We start from the raw sequence: 17,536 nt of genomic DNA on the forward strand, positions 1-17,536 counted from the left end.
GTTAATGTTATAATGTTACACAACATTAAGTTGTGATGGTTAAGTATAGGGAATGCTGGGGAATGCATTATGACTGTGAGTATCCCCACTTAGAACGCTGTACAAGTGTGTATGTGCATGCATGCTTGCTCAAGATAATTATGCTTTTATGGGAAACTGTGAGAAATTGGGTTAGTTCTTTCATCACATGGTTCCCTCTCATAAGGGTAAACAGTGCGTCTAATTATCGGGCACAGAATCACAGGCACACAATGTATGAGACGACAATATGTTTCAGAAAAGCGAACGTGCCGCGAGAGTCTGAAAATTGTTTCTTCTTTTTTTCTTTTCGCTTTGAGAGCAGGCTGGAAATGTGTCGTGTGTTGCAGAAGCAGTGACAGTCAACGGTGGTTAAGTGACATCAGAGAAGACACATCTCTTTCCAAGCAGATGAAGTTGCCTCGTGTGAATGACATTCACAGCATAACTGGTGAATTTATCCTCCTGGTGAATATAACATCAACATCTTAGAGACACAATCCGTGATATTCAGATTCATGTATAAATGGTGTCATTATATGCAAATTATGAGAAAAGACTATACTAGATAGGTTCAAATTGCCTTGCATGCTGATGTTGGCTTTGTCATCGGTCTGAATTAAACATTGATCCTTATTAAACATTTAAATTCACGGTACATGTGGTTGTGCATGCACATGCTGAGGGCAGGATTTTTGACACACACACACACACACATTTTAATGTGTGCTCTCTGATCACCACAACAGTGATTTTCAAATGCCGGACCTGAATAATTTATCAGGGGGGACACATTTCAGAGAGGTCAGTGATGGGGGGATGAAGAAGCAATGAGGGTGGGAACTGATGATGAATGATGGATGACTGACGTGTGGAGAAAAGACAATAATGGACACACACTGGCCCTGACATTAATCTGCATCAAATAAAAGAAAATGGTGAATTTATATCACACTTTTCTAGTCTTGATGACCACTCAAAGCTGCTTTACACTACGTTTCTTATCACTCATTTTTCATAGCCTGCCTCTGCAGATGTTTTGTGGTACCTCTGCTGGAGTGTGGACGGAACTCTCTCTCTGCTTTAATTGTCTGCCGAGCAACGTAAGCTATAGGGGATCACGTCATCATGTGGTGCATTCACTTGCACATCGTACTTTTACTTGGTTAAATATAATTGTATTCAAGATTCATCTTCTACTGCTTTATCCTCCACATGAGGGTTGCGGGAGGATTATGGTCCCTTATGGTCGATTTAGAGTGTCCAATTTCCCTAATACCCAAATCTGCATGTTCTTGGACTGTGAGAGGAAACCCCTAGTCCACATGCATGTGTTCCCCACTGTTTGTTTTCTTCCGAGTGTCACCGACAGCCGAGCATCAGCTGTGTTCATTCCTCTCTTCTCACCCTTTCTCCCACATCCCTCTCTCTGTTGCTGGGGTGACAGCAGGACCTGCTGTGGCTCCTAGCTCTTCAGGCTTTGTTGTACAGATGGTTCTGTCCTCTGTGTCTCTGTCAGGTGCAGCTGCACTCTGGACCTGATATTCATGCTTATGCTAATATGTGCAATTGCTTAACGCATACACACACACACACACACACACACACACACACACACACACAGGTGCACAGGTGACTCATTGTTCTTGTTTCCTGTTTTTTCGATGCAATTGTTATGTGGCTTTGTGTTTCAGGAGGTTGGCCGGTCGGCTGGGACGGAGTCTCCGAGTCACACACACCTGCAACCCATCATCCCATCACCTACTGCTTCATATATATGGTTTTTCATTCACTCCTTGCCACTGAGTCTTGTCTCCACACGTGGCACCAGACTACCTCAGTGCTTTGCTTGATCTCTATGCTACCAACTAAGTATTTGTTCTTTTGTGACTTTTCTCATCCCATAATCGGCCATGTTTCTTTTTCACTGTCAGTCTCCTGACTCGGCCAGCCCCTGCTCCTGTTGTTGGACATGGCTTGATTTTGTGTTCCTTAGTCTTTGTTCTTTTATTATTAATAATAATTGTGTTACCTTTTTTCAAGAAGCAAGTTTTGACTTCTGCTCATTGGGGTTCAGTTAATCTTTTGACTTTTTACGAATGTCCCAATGCTGTTTCATTCAGGTGTCTTTTGATTGTTTTGTTTTTTTCCTGTTTCTGGGTGGAAAATAAGTCAAATCCTTCACCACACCAACTGAGGCCTGAGATTTAAACTGTCACACTAGCAACATGCAGGAAAAGTAATTACGTGTTTATGTAAATGTCAGTTGTATTTCTTGAGGGGATGGTCTAAAAACCAAATGATCACATTTGTGGACAGAAAGCATGTGATCTCCATGGCTCCACATGGAATGTCTGATAAGGAGACACTGGCACACAGTGCCAGATACATGAGCCTCATCCTACCTTTTCTATTAAACACTTCACCCGTTTCCTGGAATTGTGTGAGTAGAGGCTGCTGTTCATCACCCATGGAAGATCTAAACCAGCCTATTTTCTCAAGTGCAACCAGATGTCCATGACCTCAGCCAGCTGAGCTGTTCTTCCTGTCGAGTGACCCATTTCTCCCCCTCTTCGCTCCTTGGACCTTTTGTCAGTGCCTTTCAGACAGCTGCATTCTAATTTGAGGCATTCAAGACAAGGCAATGCACGAGATAGCCTCATTTTTTAGGTTAATAAGGGAGCTGGGGTGGTCCTATATTTAAAACGATGAGTGGAAACCACATTATAGGCCCTTTAGCCATCCCTGAGCTATTTCTCACGAGACTGGCTGGCCCTTTTAATAAAATACAGATTCAGTCTGGCCCAGAAAAACAGCCTCTGTACTGACTGTGTGATTAGTCACAGTCCACACTCAACATTGCTATTATTACAGCTATTAAACAAAAAGAAAAGATGAAACTCATACGCAGGACCTGAGTGTGACTGTAAATGCTGCCTTTTATTATTATTAATAAACCTCTGTCCACTATATTCTCTCTGTGTTGCTTCTTTTAAAGAAACAATGTATAAGTATTTTTCAGGTGAAGACATTGAAAAGATTTACAGTTCTCCTGTTGATGCTGCTGCTGTTCCAGCTGCTGTTCCTCACAAAACAAGACATTTGAGCACAAACAAGTACACAAAGAAACGCTCTGACACTTTATCTAAAATACATAAAAATAAGGAATTCAATTGCTCTCTATGAAACAGCACAGAATAAGTTTTTTCCCTGCGGTGAGCGAGAAAGTTTCTTCCAGGGAAGGTCAGATTCTCTGGGAGTCAATGGAGCAGTGGGCAGGCATGGATGCTGGGCTGATGCATGATGACTGGAGTCTGAAAGGCGGAAGCGCTTTCTGAATTATAGTGTAGTAGAAATATGCACAACACCGGAGCCTTTTCTGTCTCAGTTCCATGCGGAAGTCTGTTTCACATTAACGGCCATGGTACAAACACTGAACACACACACACACACATTGCCTCAGAGCAAAAATTAAGCTGAATTTTGCACAATTTAAAACCTTTTTAATCATTTATATTTGGTCGGGTGGTTACCTGTGGGATGACAAAGTCAGGGGTGATATTTTTATCACTTTCCAGAGACCTGAAACACAAGGAGACCATATTTGGATGAAAAGTGGAGCTGAGGAAGAAGTGAGGGATGAGTCTTACTAAGAACGTCAGGAATAGCATTGAGCTTTGGTAGGTGTCCAAGGGAAATGCCCTCTGGCAGGAAATGTTGCCGTTCACCTCTATAGATGATAGACTAGACAACATAAACCTCTCTTTTCTTCGCCGTCTGTTTTCATCACAGACGTGAAGATGGTGGAGGGATGCTTCAGACTAACAGGAGGACATTTGACCAGATCCAAGAGCTATAGTCTGTACAGACACATTAACACAGCAATTATTTACATAACAGTATGCTAACGCGACACTTACCCTTCCAGTAACAACAACAATGCTATCTTTAGCTGGTAGACTCCAGAGTTGAATGTTTGTCACAAAGCCAGATTATATCAATGTGTTTCCTTCCAGGCTCTTGTAAAGTTTCAGTGACTCTCCGGAGTAAAATGAAGGGAAGTTAATCAGTTTGCAAACACAATCCAGCACCGGTCCCATTCATATTTGCTGCATCTTACGCTGCCATGAGAGAGGTTCATAGAAATGAAGTCTATTCTTTGCTGGGTTCTTGACTGATGCCTATTATTGTGGCAACTAAATGATTGACACTCAATGAGCATGATGCGTTTTATTGACTGGAGGTCCTGGAACTTTGAAATGCATGTTGAAACTAAGGGCAGACTAAGGGGAGCATGGGACACTTGTGTTCGGGCAGGGGTAGGAGAGAGGACTGGGGCCCCTGGAGCTCACTGGGGCATAAAAGAGGCAAAGTGGGGGTCCATGGTTGCAGAGGACTTGTGTGACTAGACAGGGGAGTGTCAGGCCAGGGTAGGAGAGGAAAGGTGGGCATGGCAGATTTGTGTGGGAGTGCCAAAAAGGAAAAACATGTCAACCCTTTTGGGGGTAACAGTCACAAATATGTGATTAAGAACAGAACAGTTTTTTTACTGAACCTTAAAAAATCTTCCTACTCCTCTCAAAAATATCTCATCATCCAGAGCTCATGGGAGGGCAATGGGGGTAGCGAACCCGGTGATACCCGACCTGTCTGCGCACTGATTGGTGCTGGATTTATGCACGACTGTTATCTCCAGTTGTAAAGTGCATGCTACACTGCCTCACATACTGCTGGTCTATCATCACTGAGAACCTCTGGTTATAATTACTTTACCTTCACCTCCTCATGTAAAACTAATTCCGTCCAACATTTGCTAATCGCCCACTCTCTCATACACCTTGATGGTGGATATTGAATGTATGAAATGTTTTAACAGTCCATTATCTTGACTATGTTGTCACCTCTCATCATGTGAGGATCGTCCGTTGTTGTGACTTTGCTGCTTCTCCAACGCAGACACACGTTCAAACTCCGCCTGTTGCTGACATGTGGAAATTAACCAAATAGGTTCAGTGTTTATAGAAATAAAACTGGGGAACATTTATGTTATGTGCGTGAACATAGTGCAACACTGTGTTTCTGAAACTTTTGCAACTACTGCGCTTCTCAAATGGGATTGCGGCACACATTTTAAAAGCTAATGGTCACTGTTGTACATATTTTACATACAGTATATCCTGCATCAAAAGGTTCACTTATGGCTGTAATTAAAGTTAGGGTGACCCTGCTTGTGTGGGTGTGTGAGAGTGGAGCAGCATGTGTCCTCTGATTGGTCCAGTCATCAATGTTTATTTAATTTAATCTAGAGGAAGCAGATGTTCATGTCCAGCAAACAGTCATCCCTTACAATTAGCTTACGGTCTTTTACTTCCTCTGGTGTTTTGTTCCTTCCACTAGCTGATACGTTATCTCAGTGTGTGTGTATGTACTTGTATTTGTTACCTCTTTAGGACCCTTTCTGGCATAAACACTGACCTTGTCAGGGCCTGTAGTCCTCATGGTGACCAAAACCTGGTCCTAATGAGGCAGAACCTCATTTCTAATGAAATGGTATAGGTTTAGGGCTAAGTTTTGAATTGTGGTTAGATTAAGGCTAGTGTAATCCTAACTGGTTAAGGGATGATGCTTATAGGTCCTAAGAAGAATAGCTGTGCAAACCTGTGTGTGTCTGTGTCCGTGTCTAAAAGCCAGTCATCAACATCTCCAAGACTGATCTGTTACAGACTGTGACAAACGTAAGATGTGGCATTTTGTTTATTGAGCAGATGCTGCTTTATCAGTCATCTAAAATGATCACTCTTTCTCATTTTAGTGTCACATATCCACCATCACCCACACACACAGGACACAAGTGTTTATTATTAGCAGCATTATACTTGATGACTTTCTACGGACTATATTTCTCCCCAAACTCGCCGAAGTGAGGACAAGCTCAGCGTCCTCACCTTGGGGTATTGTCCTAATTTCTGCTGACCTTGTGAGGAAGTTTCAGCTCAATAAGGAGAGTGAACTATTCCATTCAGACCTCAAACTCTCTCTTTAAGCATGTCATTGTGTCAGTGAAGCCAGGCTGGCCATTCAAGGACTTGACTGCATTTTGAGAACTATATCTATGTATAAATGTGTTTGAAAATTGAAAAAAAAAAAATCTGACTAATCATGAAGAACGTTGTGTTTTCTTTGGTCACTGTATTTCTATGAAGTTTTCAGTGTGATCTCTACAGTAGGGATGACTAGATTTTCTAGACCATATGCCCTCCCTGGCGCAATCTATCCAGTTTGGGACTGGCCATAGGAGTACACACTGGATGTGGTGCCTTCCAGTGACGGGTGAATTTAGAGTGTCCAATTAACCCAATCAGGAGAACAATGGGGATTGGGTATCTTACCCAATCATTTTGACCATTTATTTGCATTTATAAGTTAGAACTTACATCATGGCATCTCCACCTTTTTATTGATTCTCACTTCTACTTCTTATTTCAGATCCTGTTGTGTCAAGCACTCACAGGGAAGCCATTTATTAAATGAAGGGTGCCTGATTCTGCTATGCTACATGCTGATATGCCTCCTTTCAGCATCTCAGTATTAGGTATTTTCCAGTTGATATTGTCACAGCCCAAAACAACTTTAGCTGGTGGCTATTTGGTAGCATATCAAGCATAACTCCATGTCTTTGTACCACTAACTTCAATCTTCTTTCAGCTGACAGAGTATAAATTTAGTCTCCATGTTAAAAAAACTGGTCTGGATTTCTCCACATTTTGGGTTTGGTTTTGGGTCCAATTGAACATAAATAGGCGATAGTAATTCAACTACCAACCATATTATCTGGGTGTGTTGTGGCGCTTTTCCACTGCACGGTTCCAGAACGACTCGACTGAGCTTTATTTTGAGATAATACTAAATGTGCGTGTTGTCACACTGCCGTCCACTGATTGGCGTGTCGTCACTGGAAGAGTCATCCAACACAAGAATCAAACCAAACAAAAAATAGTTACGTACACTGCCACTGCACATTTTGTTTATATGTTGTTTGTAGTGATGCAAATAAATGGTGAACATGTAATTACTGTGTGGGCAATTATTATTCAAACAGAAAACTAATCACTAATGGGTTAAAAATGATATACATATTTAAGAAAGGGATACCCCCAGTGACAAGTATTTGTACTTTCAGTACTTTCAGTGTAATTATCGTGGTAGTTTGTAAAAAAAACATGCCGAGACTATTTCTTCAAGTTCTGCCTCATGTATCTCAAATAAATAACTCATGTATCTCAAATGTCACTATTTTTTTTCACTTCAGCACCACGGACAGCGGCCTGTTTGTGCTCAGCTCAGAAAAAAATGCTACTAATAAAAAGAAATATTGAATCAAATCAGCAGACCATACTCCACTGGAGCAAGTATTCATGGGTATTTTCTTGGTCATGCATTAACCTACAAACCAGAGATTTCTGACCAAATGTGTCAGGCTAGTTGCCCTGAAACATTTGTTGAAATTCATGCCAAAATATTCTAAAATGCTGGTATATGTCTCACTATTGTCACTTGTTTTTAATAGGTTATTTTGACTGCTTCTGTAAATTATTGTTTAATATATTCTCTTCCATCTGTTTCATCTCTAATTGTTCCCTCCCCTGCCCACTTTTTCTTTCTCTCCACTTTTTACACTATCACACGAAGACGTCAGTTGTGTATTTTTGCCTAATCCCATAAATGATCCTTTCATCACAAAGACAAAATGACAAAGACATGTGCTCAATATTTAATTTCCAAATGCATTGAACTGCACACGTCCTCTCTGTCAGCGAGTGGTTATCAGGTCTGGAAAAGTACAGACGATAAAGGTCGTGCGTCTTGCATGTGTTTATGAAATGTGATGCAGTATTAGTTGATATTGATGAGCAGCGTGTTTGGAAATGTCCTACATCAGTAATAACCTTGTTTAAAAAGGACAGTGTTTGTTTGGACTCGCGTGGTGTGTGTGTGCATGCGTGCGTAAATGAGGCGGGCACGCCCAAACCATGCCGTTAAATGACGCCCTTGTGTTGCTTCTTGTTTATAGTCTGTGCGTCCTGCGATAATCGGAGGACATGAGACAGTAAAAAGTACCCGGCGGAGGCGCGCCGTGGGCGGGTGGAAGGCCTGTTTATAAACCCACATCTCTCTTCGTGGGCGGGAACAGCAACAGTAGGGAGTGAAAGTAAAGCGCAAGGACACAGAGAGAGAGAGAGGAAGACGGCGGAGGAGAAGAGGCTGTGGCGGCTGCTGTGGTTGACCGGGGTTCGCGGAGGGGCCGCGGCGGCCGCCCCTGTATGCGTCTGCAGCCGCGCATGGACGACCACCTCAGCCTCCTGCAATCACCCCCGCCGAGCACCACCAAAACCCGGGGCGACAACCTGGTGAACCACGGATACACGGAGACAGAGGCGGACGTGATGACTGTCGTGGCGTGTGACAACATGCTGGAAGAATCGGCGGCTCTGCCGGGCCACCACTCTCTGGACCGATACGAACCGGACCACGAATGTTGCGAGCGGGTGGTCATCAACATTTCAGGTTTACGCTTCGAGACGCAGCTGAAGACTCTCTCCCAGTTTCCAGAGACGCTGCTGGGAGACCCCAAAAAGAGGATGAGGTACTTTGACCCCCTTAGAAATGAGTACTTTTTTGATCGGAACCGACCCAGCTTTGACGCCATCCTCTACTACTACCAGTCCGGTGGGCGCATCAGAAGACCCGTGAATGTGCCCATTGACATTTTCTCCGAGGAGATCCGCTTCTATGAGCTGGGGGAGGAGGCGATGGAGAAGTTCAGGGAGGACGAAGGCTTCATCAAGGAGGAGGAGCGGCCGCTGCCCGAGAATGAATTTCAAAGACAGGTTTGGCTGCTGTTTGAATACCCGGAGAGCTCGGGACCCGCCCGGGGAATCGCAATAGTGTCTGTTCTGGTCATCCTCATCTCCATTGTCATCTTCTGCTTAGAGACTTTGCCGGAGTTCAGGGACGAAAACAGGGATCCGATCACCGTCGCGCCCGTGATTAACGGCACACTCCCGTATTTCATCAGCCCCTTCTCTGACCCCTTCTTTGTTGTTGAGACGTTGTGCATCATCTGGTTCTCCTTCGAGCTTCTCGTGCGCTTTTTCGCGTGCCCGAGCAAAGCCACGTTCTCCCAAAACATCATGAACATCATAGACATTGTGGCCATCATTCCCTATTTCATCACCCTGGGCACGGAGCTGGCAGAGCGGCAGGGCAACGGGCAGCAGGCCATGTCATTGGCCATCCTGCGCGTAATCAGGCTCGTTAGGGTGTTTCGCATTTTCAAACTCTCACGCCACTCCAAGGGGCTTCAGATTTTGGGACAGACCCTCAAGGCCAGTATGCGTGAACTGGGTCTGCTCATATTCTTCTTGTTCATCGGTGTCATTCTCTTCTCCAGTGCTGTTTATTTCGCTGAGGCAGATGACCCAGAGTCCGGTTTCAACAGCATCCCAGACGCGTTCTGGTGGGCTGTGGTCACCATGACCACTGTGGGTTATGGGGACATGCACCCGGTGACAATCGGAGGAAAGATTGTTGGGTCTCTGTGCGCAATAGCCGGTGTCCTGACCATTGCTTTGCCCGTGCCTGTCATTGTCTCCAACTTCAATTACTTCTACCACCGAGAGACTGACGGCGAGGAGCAGGCTCAGTACCTGCACGTGGGCAGCTGCCAGCCTCTCGCGGACACGGAGGACCTGATGAAGACCCGCTCCTCTTCCTCACTCAGCAAAAGCGAGTACATGGTGATAGAGGAGCACGGCATCAACAGCGCGTTCAAGCAGCAGCAGCAGCAGCAGCCAAACTTCCCCACCAACACCAGCACCGCGCAGAACAACACGCAGAATTGTGTGAATATTAACAAAAAGATTTTCACCGAGGTGTAGCCAGTTTTAGAGTCACGAGGGGCCTGGTGTGTCAACACACAGCTGTGTGTGCGTGCGTGCGTGCGTGAGTGTGTGGATGTGGATGAGATGAAGAAAGGAAGGCATAGACAGAGCAAAGGTGCTTCATGCTCCATGTCATTCTTATTTCTGTGATCAGAACTCATAAACATGTTCTGGTTCCATTCGCACTTGGAGAGGAAAGGCTCCTGAAAGTATTTAGGCCAAATATTTCTCCCCTGCTGAGGAGGGAACTTCACCTGTTGGGCGTTTATTGTGCAGTGTTATCATCACAACAGGTGTAAAGACATAGACGCTTTGTTATGTGACAAATGTAGAGACACTCACGTTGTATTAACATGCGTTATCAGTCGTGATTCATCAGTCCAGTCATAGACTATGTGTACAATAAAAAACAGTAATCATTTTTAAATATGTGTGTGTGTGTTTAAACACATATGTAATGTCAGACTATATAATCAATAGAGCGTTCTATATATGCCTTTATTGTGCGTTTAAGTCTCTAGTCCAGATGCTGCTGTATTTAAAAACAAAAGTAACCCTTATATCACCCTGAAAGTCAGCTGACCTTATTTAATGGCGCCATGTAAACAACAGAAGGCAGCCAGTGTTTCATCTGTCTGTCTGTGTGTGTGTGAGAGAGAGAGAGAGAGAGAGAGAGAGAGAGAGAGAGAGAGAGGGAAAGAAAGAGATCAAAGATGGAGCACACCTCTCTTTGGATGCCTCAAATATAGACCGCTGTGATGCAGTCTCCATGGCGACGGTCGTTGCCTCGGTAACCCCCCCAGTCATCGTTACCATGGCGCCTCTTGTTTCCACAGTAACCTCCCAGATGGCACTGATGGTGCGTATTTAGTCTCTAAAAAGACGGTGGTGGAATTCTGTTTTAATGGAGTGAAAACAAAAAAAAGAAAGAAAAACCGCCTCACGCACCCAGCAGACGCCACTGTCACTGATCTGCGAGCTCGCTCTGTGACGTCATCATAACGAACAAAAACAAATTAGAGTGAAGTGGCTAGTGGTTACAAATTGACTTCATGGACTTCCACCCAAAAGAGAAAGTTGGTGGAGAAGCACAGCGCAACAAAGAGGGAGCCAGCGTGTGAGGAATTATGAATGGACTTGGGCCACGTGTGCGTCTGGATGACCTAAGTGCGCTACCGCGGGTACTCACCAGAGGCCGCTGTTCTCCCACTGATGATACGGGTAAGTTGAGGTCATTGTCCCGTGTTTTTGTCAAACACCATTTGCCAAACCTTTGTTCCCATACGGTAAAATATGTAGAGTGAATGAGAGAGAGTGAGAGAGAGAGATTTAAATAATCAATCTGCATAATTTCCATATTGGTTTGTTTATTTGTTTTTAATCACCTGATTCATGTGTTTTATTGACTCAAGAAAAAAATAGGAAGTTTAGAAAATGACACTCCATGGAAATGTCAAGATCTCCTCAAAACAGTTCATGATAATTGATTTAATTCCTTATACAAATGCAGATATTTTATCTGTATCGTGACATGAGATAAGGTATATTCATCATATTGTGATAAGGTATCTATATGTTATATATGCTCCTTTGAGAAACACACATATCTCAAAAGAAACACCCTCCCTGCAGCATGTGAAGATATCCTAAAATGGCCATTTATAAGCCCTATCACCCAACCTTACAGAAATAATGATTTCATTTATATCATGATGTATATCGATATCAAATGATGTAAAAATGTAAAATAAATTTCCCATATTGTCCAGCCCTATTACATTTCCACATTTAAAATGAGCATTAGGTAAAAACATATATGACCTACCGTGACATATATGTATAAAACATAGACAAACATATAATATCCAGGTTTTAGGCCACCATTAGATTTGTTGTTTTAGCACTGCTATAATGAACATAAAGTGTAATTATTTCACAATCACTATATTGGAACATATCCAGAAAATATGGGGAATCTACGCAGTTTTTAAGTAAGAAAAACAGCTTCTACAGGTTAAGGTGTGAATTATTTAGTGTGACCTACCCTTACACTTGAACAACAGCACGACCCTGGCTTTCTTAAACCTTTACCAGACAAAGGACTATATTTGGTAACTTTTGCAGACATCTTAAACATTCCGAAAGGCAAGAAGTACGGTCATGCGCCTCAGTCTTCTCCTGCATCTACGGTTATATGTCAGAAACTAATAATGGTAAGGTGATGAAATCACGCAGGTGTGTTGGAGCAGGGAAACCACATATTGTATTTTCATGGAGCTTAATTCTCTACATGAAAATAACACATTTTGGAAAGAAAAGTTCTCAATCCTGCAAGTAGTTCAAAGAGTCCACTGTAAGGGTTAAAAAAGAAAAGAAAGACAAACAAACAATGATATTCCTAGTAAAACCTGTGTTCTACTAATTCACGTTGACAAATATCTGCTGTCAAAAAGGTTTATTACACCAGATTTATTCAAGACGTGTTTGGTCATCATCATTATTATTGTTATTGTTATTATTGTTATCATTATTATTATTATTATTATTATTGTTATCATTATTATTGCGTTAAATTCATTGACAGTTTGCTATAAGACCAACTTCCAGTCACATCATTCCAATCTAAATGCCAATGATCACAGAATTGGTCCAACATGACAGCAACAAACCTGGTGGTGCCCTCAGTATTATATGCACATATACACATACGTAGAGTGATATAATGTTTAATTTACACAATAACAATCTGTCACTATATAGGTGACATATATCCAATCCAATCCAACTTTATTTGTTAAGCACTTTAAACAAACCCCAATGGACCAAAGTGCAAAGATATTGCAAAGTATATGGCAATATCTCTCTAGAAGATGGCATGTACATTTCAGAATGGGTAGAAAAGTCAGGAAATATCATTTAATCATTCACGTGATAGAAAGACATCTTTTTTTAAAAATTAAATAATAAAGTGATGCATCAAGACTTCATGTATGTTGGTGCTCCTGCTGCGCAGCGCTGGTTGTCTTTCACCTTCAGGTGACTTTGTCTCGATATGAAATGAATCAGGGCAGCGTGCTCGTCAAGCCTGTCTCAGTGCTGCCACCCCGTGGCCATTGGAAGTGCAATGACAGCAAAACCATGCAACCATCCTGTTGGGCTATACATTTGACAAAATAAAAAAAGTAAATCATTTTAGGGCAACCAGTGGCACTAATGATTATTATCATCATAATGTATTAATCTGTCTAAATTTGAAATGAGTTCTGTCGTTGAAACAGCTTCCTACAGATGTGTGTGCAGAGTGTTGTTCATCTCTGACTGTGAGGAAAATGAAGCTTTATACTCTGAATCTTGAACCAATGTGGACTAATACATGTGTACCTTTTCTGTTACGGTTGAGTAGTAATTACATGACAGTCTCATTAGCTGTAGGACACTAAAGGCAAAGTGGGAGGTCCCACAGAATGATTTCTTCATTGATTATTTGCTTCTCTGTTGACCCCTGACCTTGACTTTATGTTTTGTTTTGTATTTTCAGCGAAGGTCTCCATATTTGTCATCAGTTAAAAGGCCTGTTTATTTCTTCTTCAAAGTCCCATTAAACACGAGAAACAAGCGTCTATTGATCAGAGAGTGAGATATTTTACCAACTCATTTTTCCTCTCATATCATGTTAACGTAAAGTGCTTCACCCACACGATGAAAACATCATCTCTCGCTCAATAGGAAGGTAAATAAATGAAGCGTTGCAGTATAAAAAGAAACAGCATTGCACTTAAATGATAGGAAATATTGCACTGAAAGACAAATTGTAATTGTGTGGCTGACCATTTCAACTGCTCTGCTTTATCGTTCCGATGGCCCACAAGCTGTTTTTGTGTCTATTTGTCTGTGAATTTAAGCTTCTATATCTTCTGCCAAAAGGGCAGGAGAGAGAGCAGGTCTGTGTGGCCTGGATGTGAGCAGTCCTTTATGATTTTTCTGGCTCTGCAGCCTACCCCTCACTCATTAACCATGGAAACGCCAATATGGATCACACAGTCAGCCACGAGGAGAAACACTGATGACTAAAACAAAAACCTGATAAATAACCTGAATTCAGCAGATGTAAATGATGGATAGATAATAGGCAATAGTGATACTGTAAGTGTAAAATAAATAAATAGGTACACATAAAGTACAGAAGAGCAACAAACAAAACAGTAACCACACTTGGTCTGTATCTGCACACCTGTGCACCTGTCTGTCAAGAGTTTATGTGATTGATTTGAAGCTGATTTTAAAAACTGTGGAGAATTCTATTTTGACATAAATAACTCTTCTCTAATTACATTTCTTTCTATCAGACTATAATAGATTTTTCTCTTTGAAAAAAAACCCCAGCCCTGTTCTAAACAAATATTCTTAAATTGATAAACAATGTTCTTGTTTTAACAAAAAAGAATGTGCCAATGGGTTAAGCAGATTCTTCTTCTCTTCTCTTCTCTTGCTGAATCAACAGTTTACTTTTTGTGATGGGTCAGTCTGTACTAACCTGCTCCCCCTTTTCTTTCCCCCAGGTGCAAGTTGTTTCTTCATTCTGCCCAGAGCTCCTGGACACCCTGACGACCCCAATTCCACGACCCCTCCCATTTATAGGTGAATAGAAAAGTAACATTCACTGATTTTCTCATTTAAACAATACCATTAACCAGCACTGACCTTTCTTCTCTGTAGGGGCTCAGTGACTCTGGTCTTCCTGTCGGCCTGAAAGTTGAGCTGAGATAAAAGTCTCTCTGCCTACATTCTCCTCATCCTCCTTAAACTTCAAACAAGTGGTACAAACTGTTTTTGCCCTCCTTCCCCAGTGGACGGCACTTCAATCCAGATTGGAAGAAAAATGCACAATATGTATATATATATATATACATATATACTGTATGTATAAATACATATATGTATATATAAATACACATATATGTGTGTACATATATATGTAAAAAAAATATCTGTAACATATTCCACTTATAGTTTTGTGGATGCAATTTACAACTGATTGTAATCTTTAGTTACATACTGTTGTAATCATGATAGAATCCAATATTGGGAGAACTGTGTGTTGCAGACATTTCCTCGTACGACTTTCTATTTAAAATTCAAACTATGATGGGGCCTCAGGAAACATTTTTTGCAAAGTACATTTAAATCCTGAACTTAGCAGAATTTCTACATGCCGTTACTCAAGTGTCAAAGTGGCAAATAATGGACAGTAATTGTAGTGTAGTTACAGTAATTGCCTCGAGTCAAAAGTCATAAAGAAAGAAAGAAACTGAAGCCAACCATGATTTGCTGATACAAAACTGTGACACAAATCAAAGACTGTTAGCCATATGCCTTTGTTAGCTCTGTGTGCTATGTGAAACACACACACACACACACACACACACACAAGCGCGCTGGTTGCTGCTATTCCCCTGACCTCCACACGGAGAACTAAACCAAGGGCACACACACACAGACACACAAACAACAAACGTCACTGGATGGCTCGCTTTTATCCCAGAGTGCACTGGTGTTTTTTTGGGATGGGGCTGATTGTTGTCAAGACTGTGTGTGCCAGTATTTGTTGTATGTTGATTTGTGCTGTCTTTAACATGACCCATATAAACAGATTATTACGAGGTGCAGTGTCTTTATTTATGAGGAGCTTTAGTCTGCTTTTACTCAATTACTGAAAAAATAGTACTCGATTACGGAGATACAGACCCTTGCCATCTATAATGATGACAAATATGACTAGACAGGGCTAAAACATTATAAGGGATTGTCAGTAAATATTAATTCACTTCAAAATGCTTCCTTTTTCAGACACTGAAATATTCATTATTTAAGCTGAAGCCACGCCCTCCTGTCATTCGGCATGAGACAGGGTTCAGTATGACAAGGCCAATATACAGAAGTACATTCACACCTCAGGTCAATTTACAGTCTCCAGTTAACATTCATTATCATTAAAGTTTGTAGTGAGCTATATGGGGCAATAGTGGCTTATAGGCCTAATACTTACAGTATGTAAACAGGACTCTCCCTAAACAACATGCCATTGTTTGAAGATATGTCCTAATGCCCAAAATGACACTAAATGCTGTAGTACATATGTCTATGTATATATATATATATGTAACGCGGTTACAGAAATACACCAAAAATGGAGACGATGATGGTGAGCAGGCGCATAAAGCGTGCGAGCTGTGTGCAAACCTTTATCAAACGAGTATACGACTAAGGAAAGAAAATAAGTTATCGCAAAGAGAACAGGCCAAACAAACTCCAAACACAAGACAAGAACGCGCACGGATTGGGGTTTTGAGATTTCCCCTCTCTGGCAACTGTTTCCACAAAAAAAAAAAAAAAATGGCATTTCACTGCTCCCAAAACGCTGTTTCCACTTGGATAAAATGGCAGGATCAATTGCAACTATAGTGCACATGCTGATGTGTCTTTGGGCAAGACACTTGCGAGTTAAATTCTGTCATTTCCTGCTTTCATTTGAAATTCACATCTTGTTTCATTTCAGGTGTCTTCACTTCCTACCCTGCAGTGTTTCCCGCCCCTTTGATTACCTGCACCTGCCCTAATTGTTTCCACCTGTGTCTAATTGTCTCCTCTCACCTAGTGTGTGTACATATACCTGTCCTTCCTGAAGGATCGCTGCCAGTCTGGCTTTATATGTGTGTCCGCTGTGTCAGCCTCTTCTTAGTATTTGACACTTTGAGTGGTCGTCGCGTATAGAAAAGTGCTATATAAATGTAGACCATTTACTGTTTCATCAGTTGGATCACCCAAACGATGGATTTATAGAGAGACTGAAGTAAAAGATGCAAATATAACCAAATGTAACCAATATAACATTATCATTTAGGGCTATGGTGTTTGTTGATTTAGTAACTTCACCCGGGTTTAAAAGTCCTAGATATACCCTCAAATTGTAGGGGCTGTAGGGCCAATGTGTTTTTTATTGTATCCACATGGAAACTGTGTTTTTGGGAGCACTGAAACACTATTGTTTTTGGGGAAAATCTCAAAAAGCACCTTGAGTTTCTATGTAGACAATCGATGATGTTATAATCCCTATACTGTCACTATCTTCATTGTTGTCGCCGTCCTCTTCTTGTGTTTGGAGGTTGTTTGGTCCGTTCTCTTTATGATAATATTTCTTTTCTACCCTTAGACTTTCTTCATTCTGTCTATGTCTTCTGTGATTGTAAACATTGTAATGTAACTCATTGGAATAAAGCTTTATTTAAAAGAAAATGTGCACACCACGCGCATGCTTTATGTTCATGCTCAACGTCTTCCGCTGCGCTTTTTTCATTAAAAACAGCTTACACAGCAGATACCCTTCCATCTCTCATCAGATAGCTTTAGATATCTAGGGATTGACATTACCCATTCAGTTCATGGACCGGGTTACAACTCTCATTGACTGGCAGAGTGCAAACCATAAAAACGAACATCTTGCAGAGGGTTTGGTTTGGTGTTTGTTAGTACTTTTCTTTTCCTCATGATGTTGACAGAATTTTGCTATCATGTTGTTT

At 41.7% G+C, this 17,536-nt stretch overlaps 1 protein-coding gene and 1 long non-coding RNA gene across 2 annotated transcripts; both read left to right on the plus strand.

Moving 5' to 3' along the window:
* The first annotated feature begins 8,052 nt into the window (after positions 1–8,052).
* LOC122776660 (potassium voltage-gated channel subfamily A member 3) lies at positions 8,053–10,386 on the plus strand. The gene has a single exon (XM_044037296.1). The coding sequence runs from the start codon at positions 8,340–8,342 to the stop codon at positions 9,954–9,956; it is 1,617 nt and encodes a 538-aa protein (XP_043893231.1). The 5' UTR covers positions 8,053–8,339; the 3' UTR covers positions 9,957–10,386.
* Positions 10,387–10,616: 230 nt separating this feature from the next.
* On the plus strand, positions 10,617–15,619 carry LOC122776622. The gene is made up of 3 exons (XR_006361243.1): positions 10,617–11,180; positions 14,519–14,597; positions 14,676–15,619. It is a non-coding gene; the product is annotated as an uncharacterized LOC122776622 (long non-coding RNA).
* Positions 15,620–17,536: the final 1,917 nt, after the last annotated feature.

The sequence above is a fragment of the Solea senegalensis genome, linkage group LG11 (assembly GCF_019176455.1).
Source record: "Solea senegalensis isolate Sse05_10M linkage group LG11, IFAPA_SoseM_1, whole genome shotgun sequence".
NCBI classification, from domain to species: domain Eukaryota; kingdom Metazoa; phylum Chordata; class Actinopteri; order Pleuronectiformes; family Soleidae; genus Solea; species Solea senegalensis.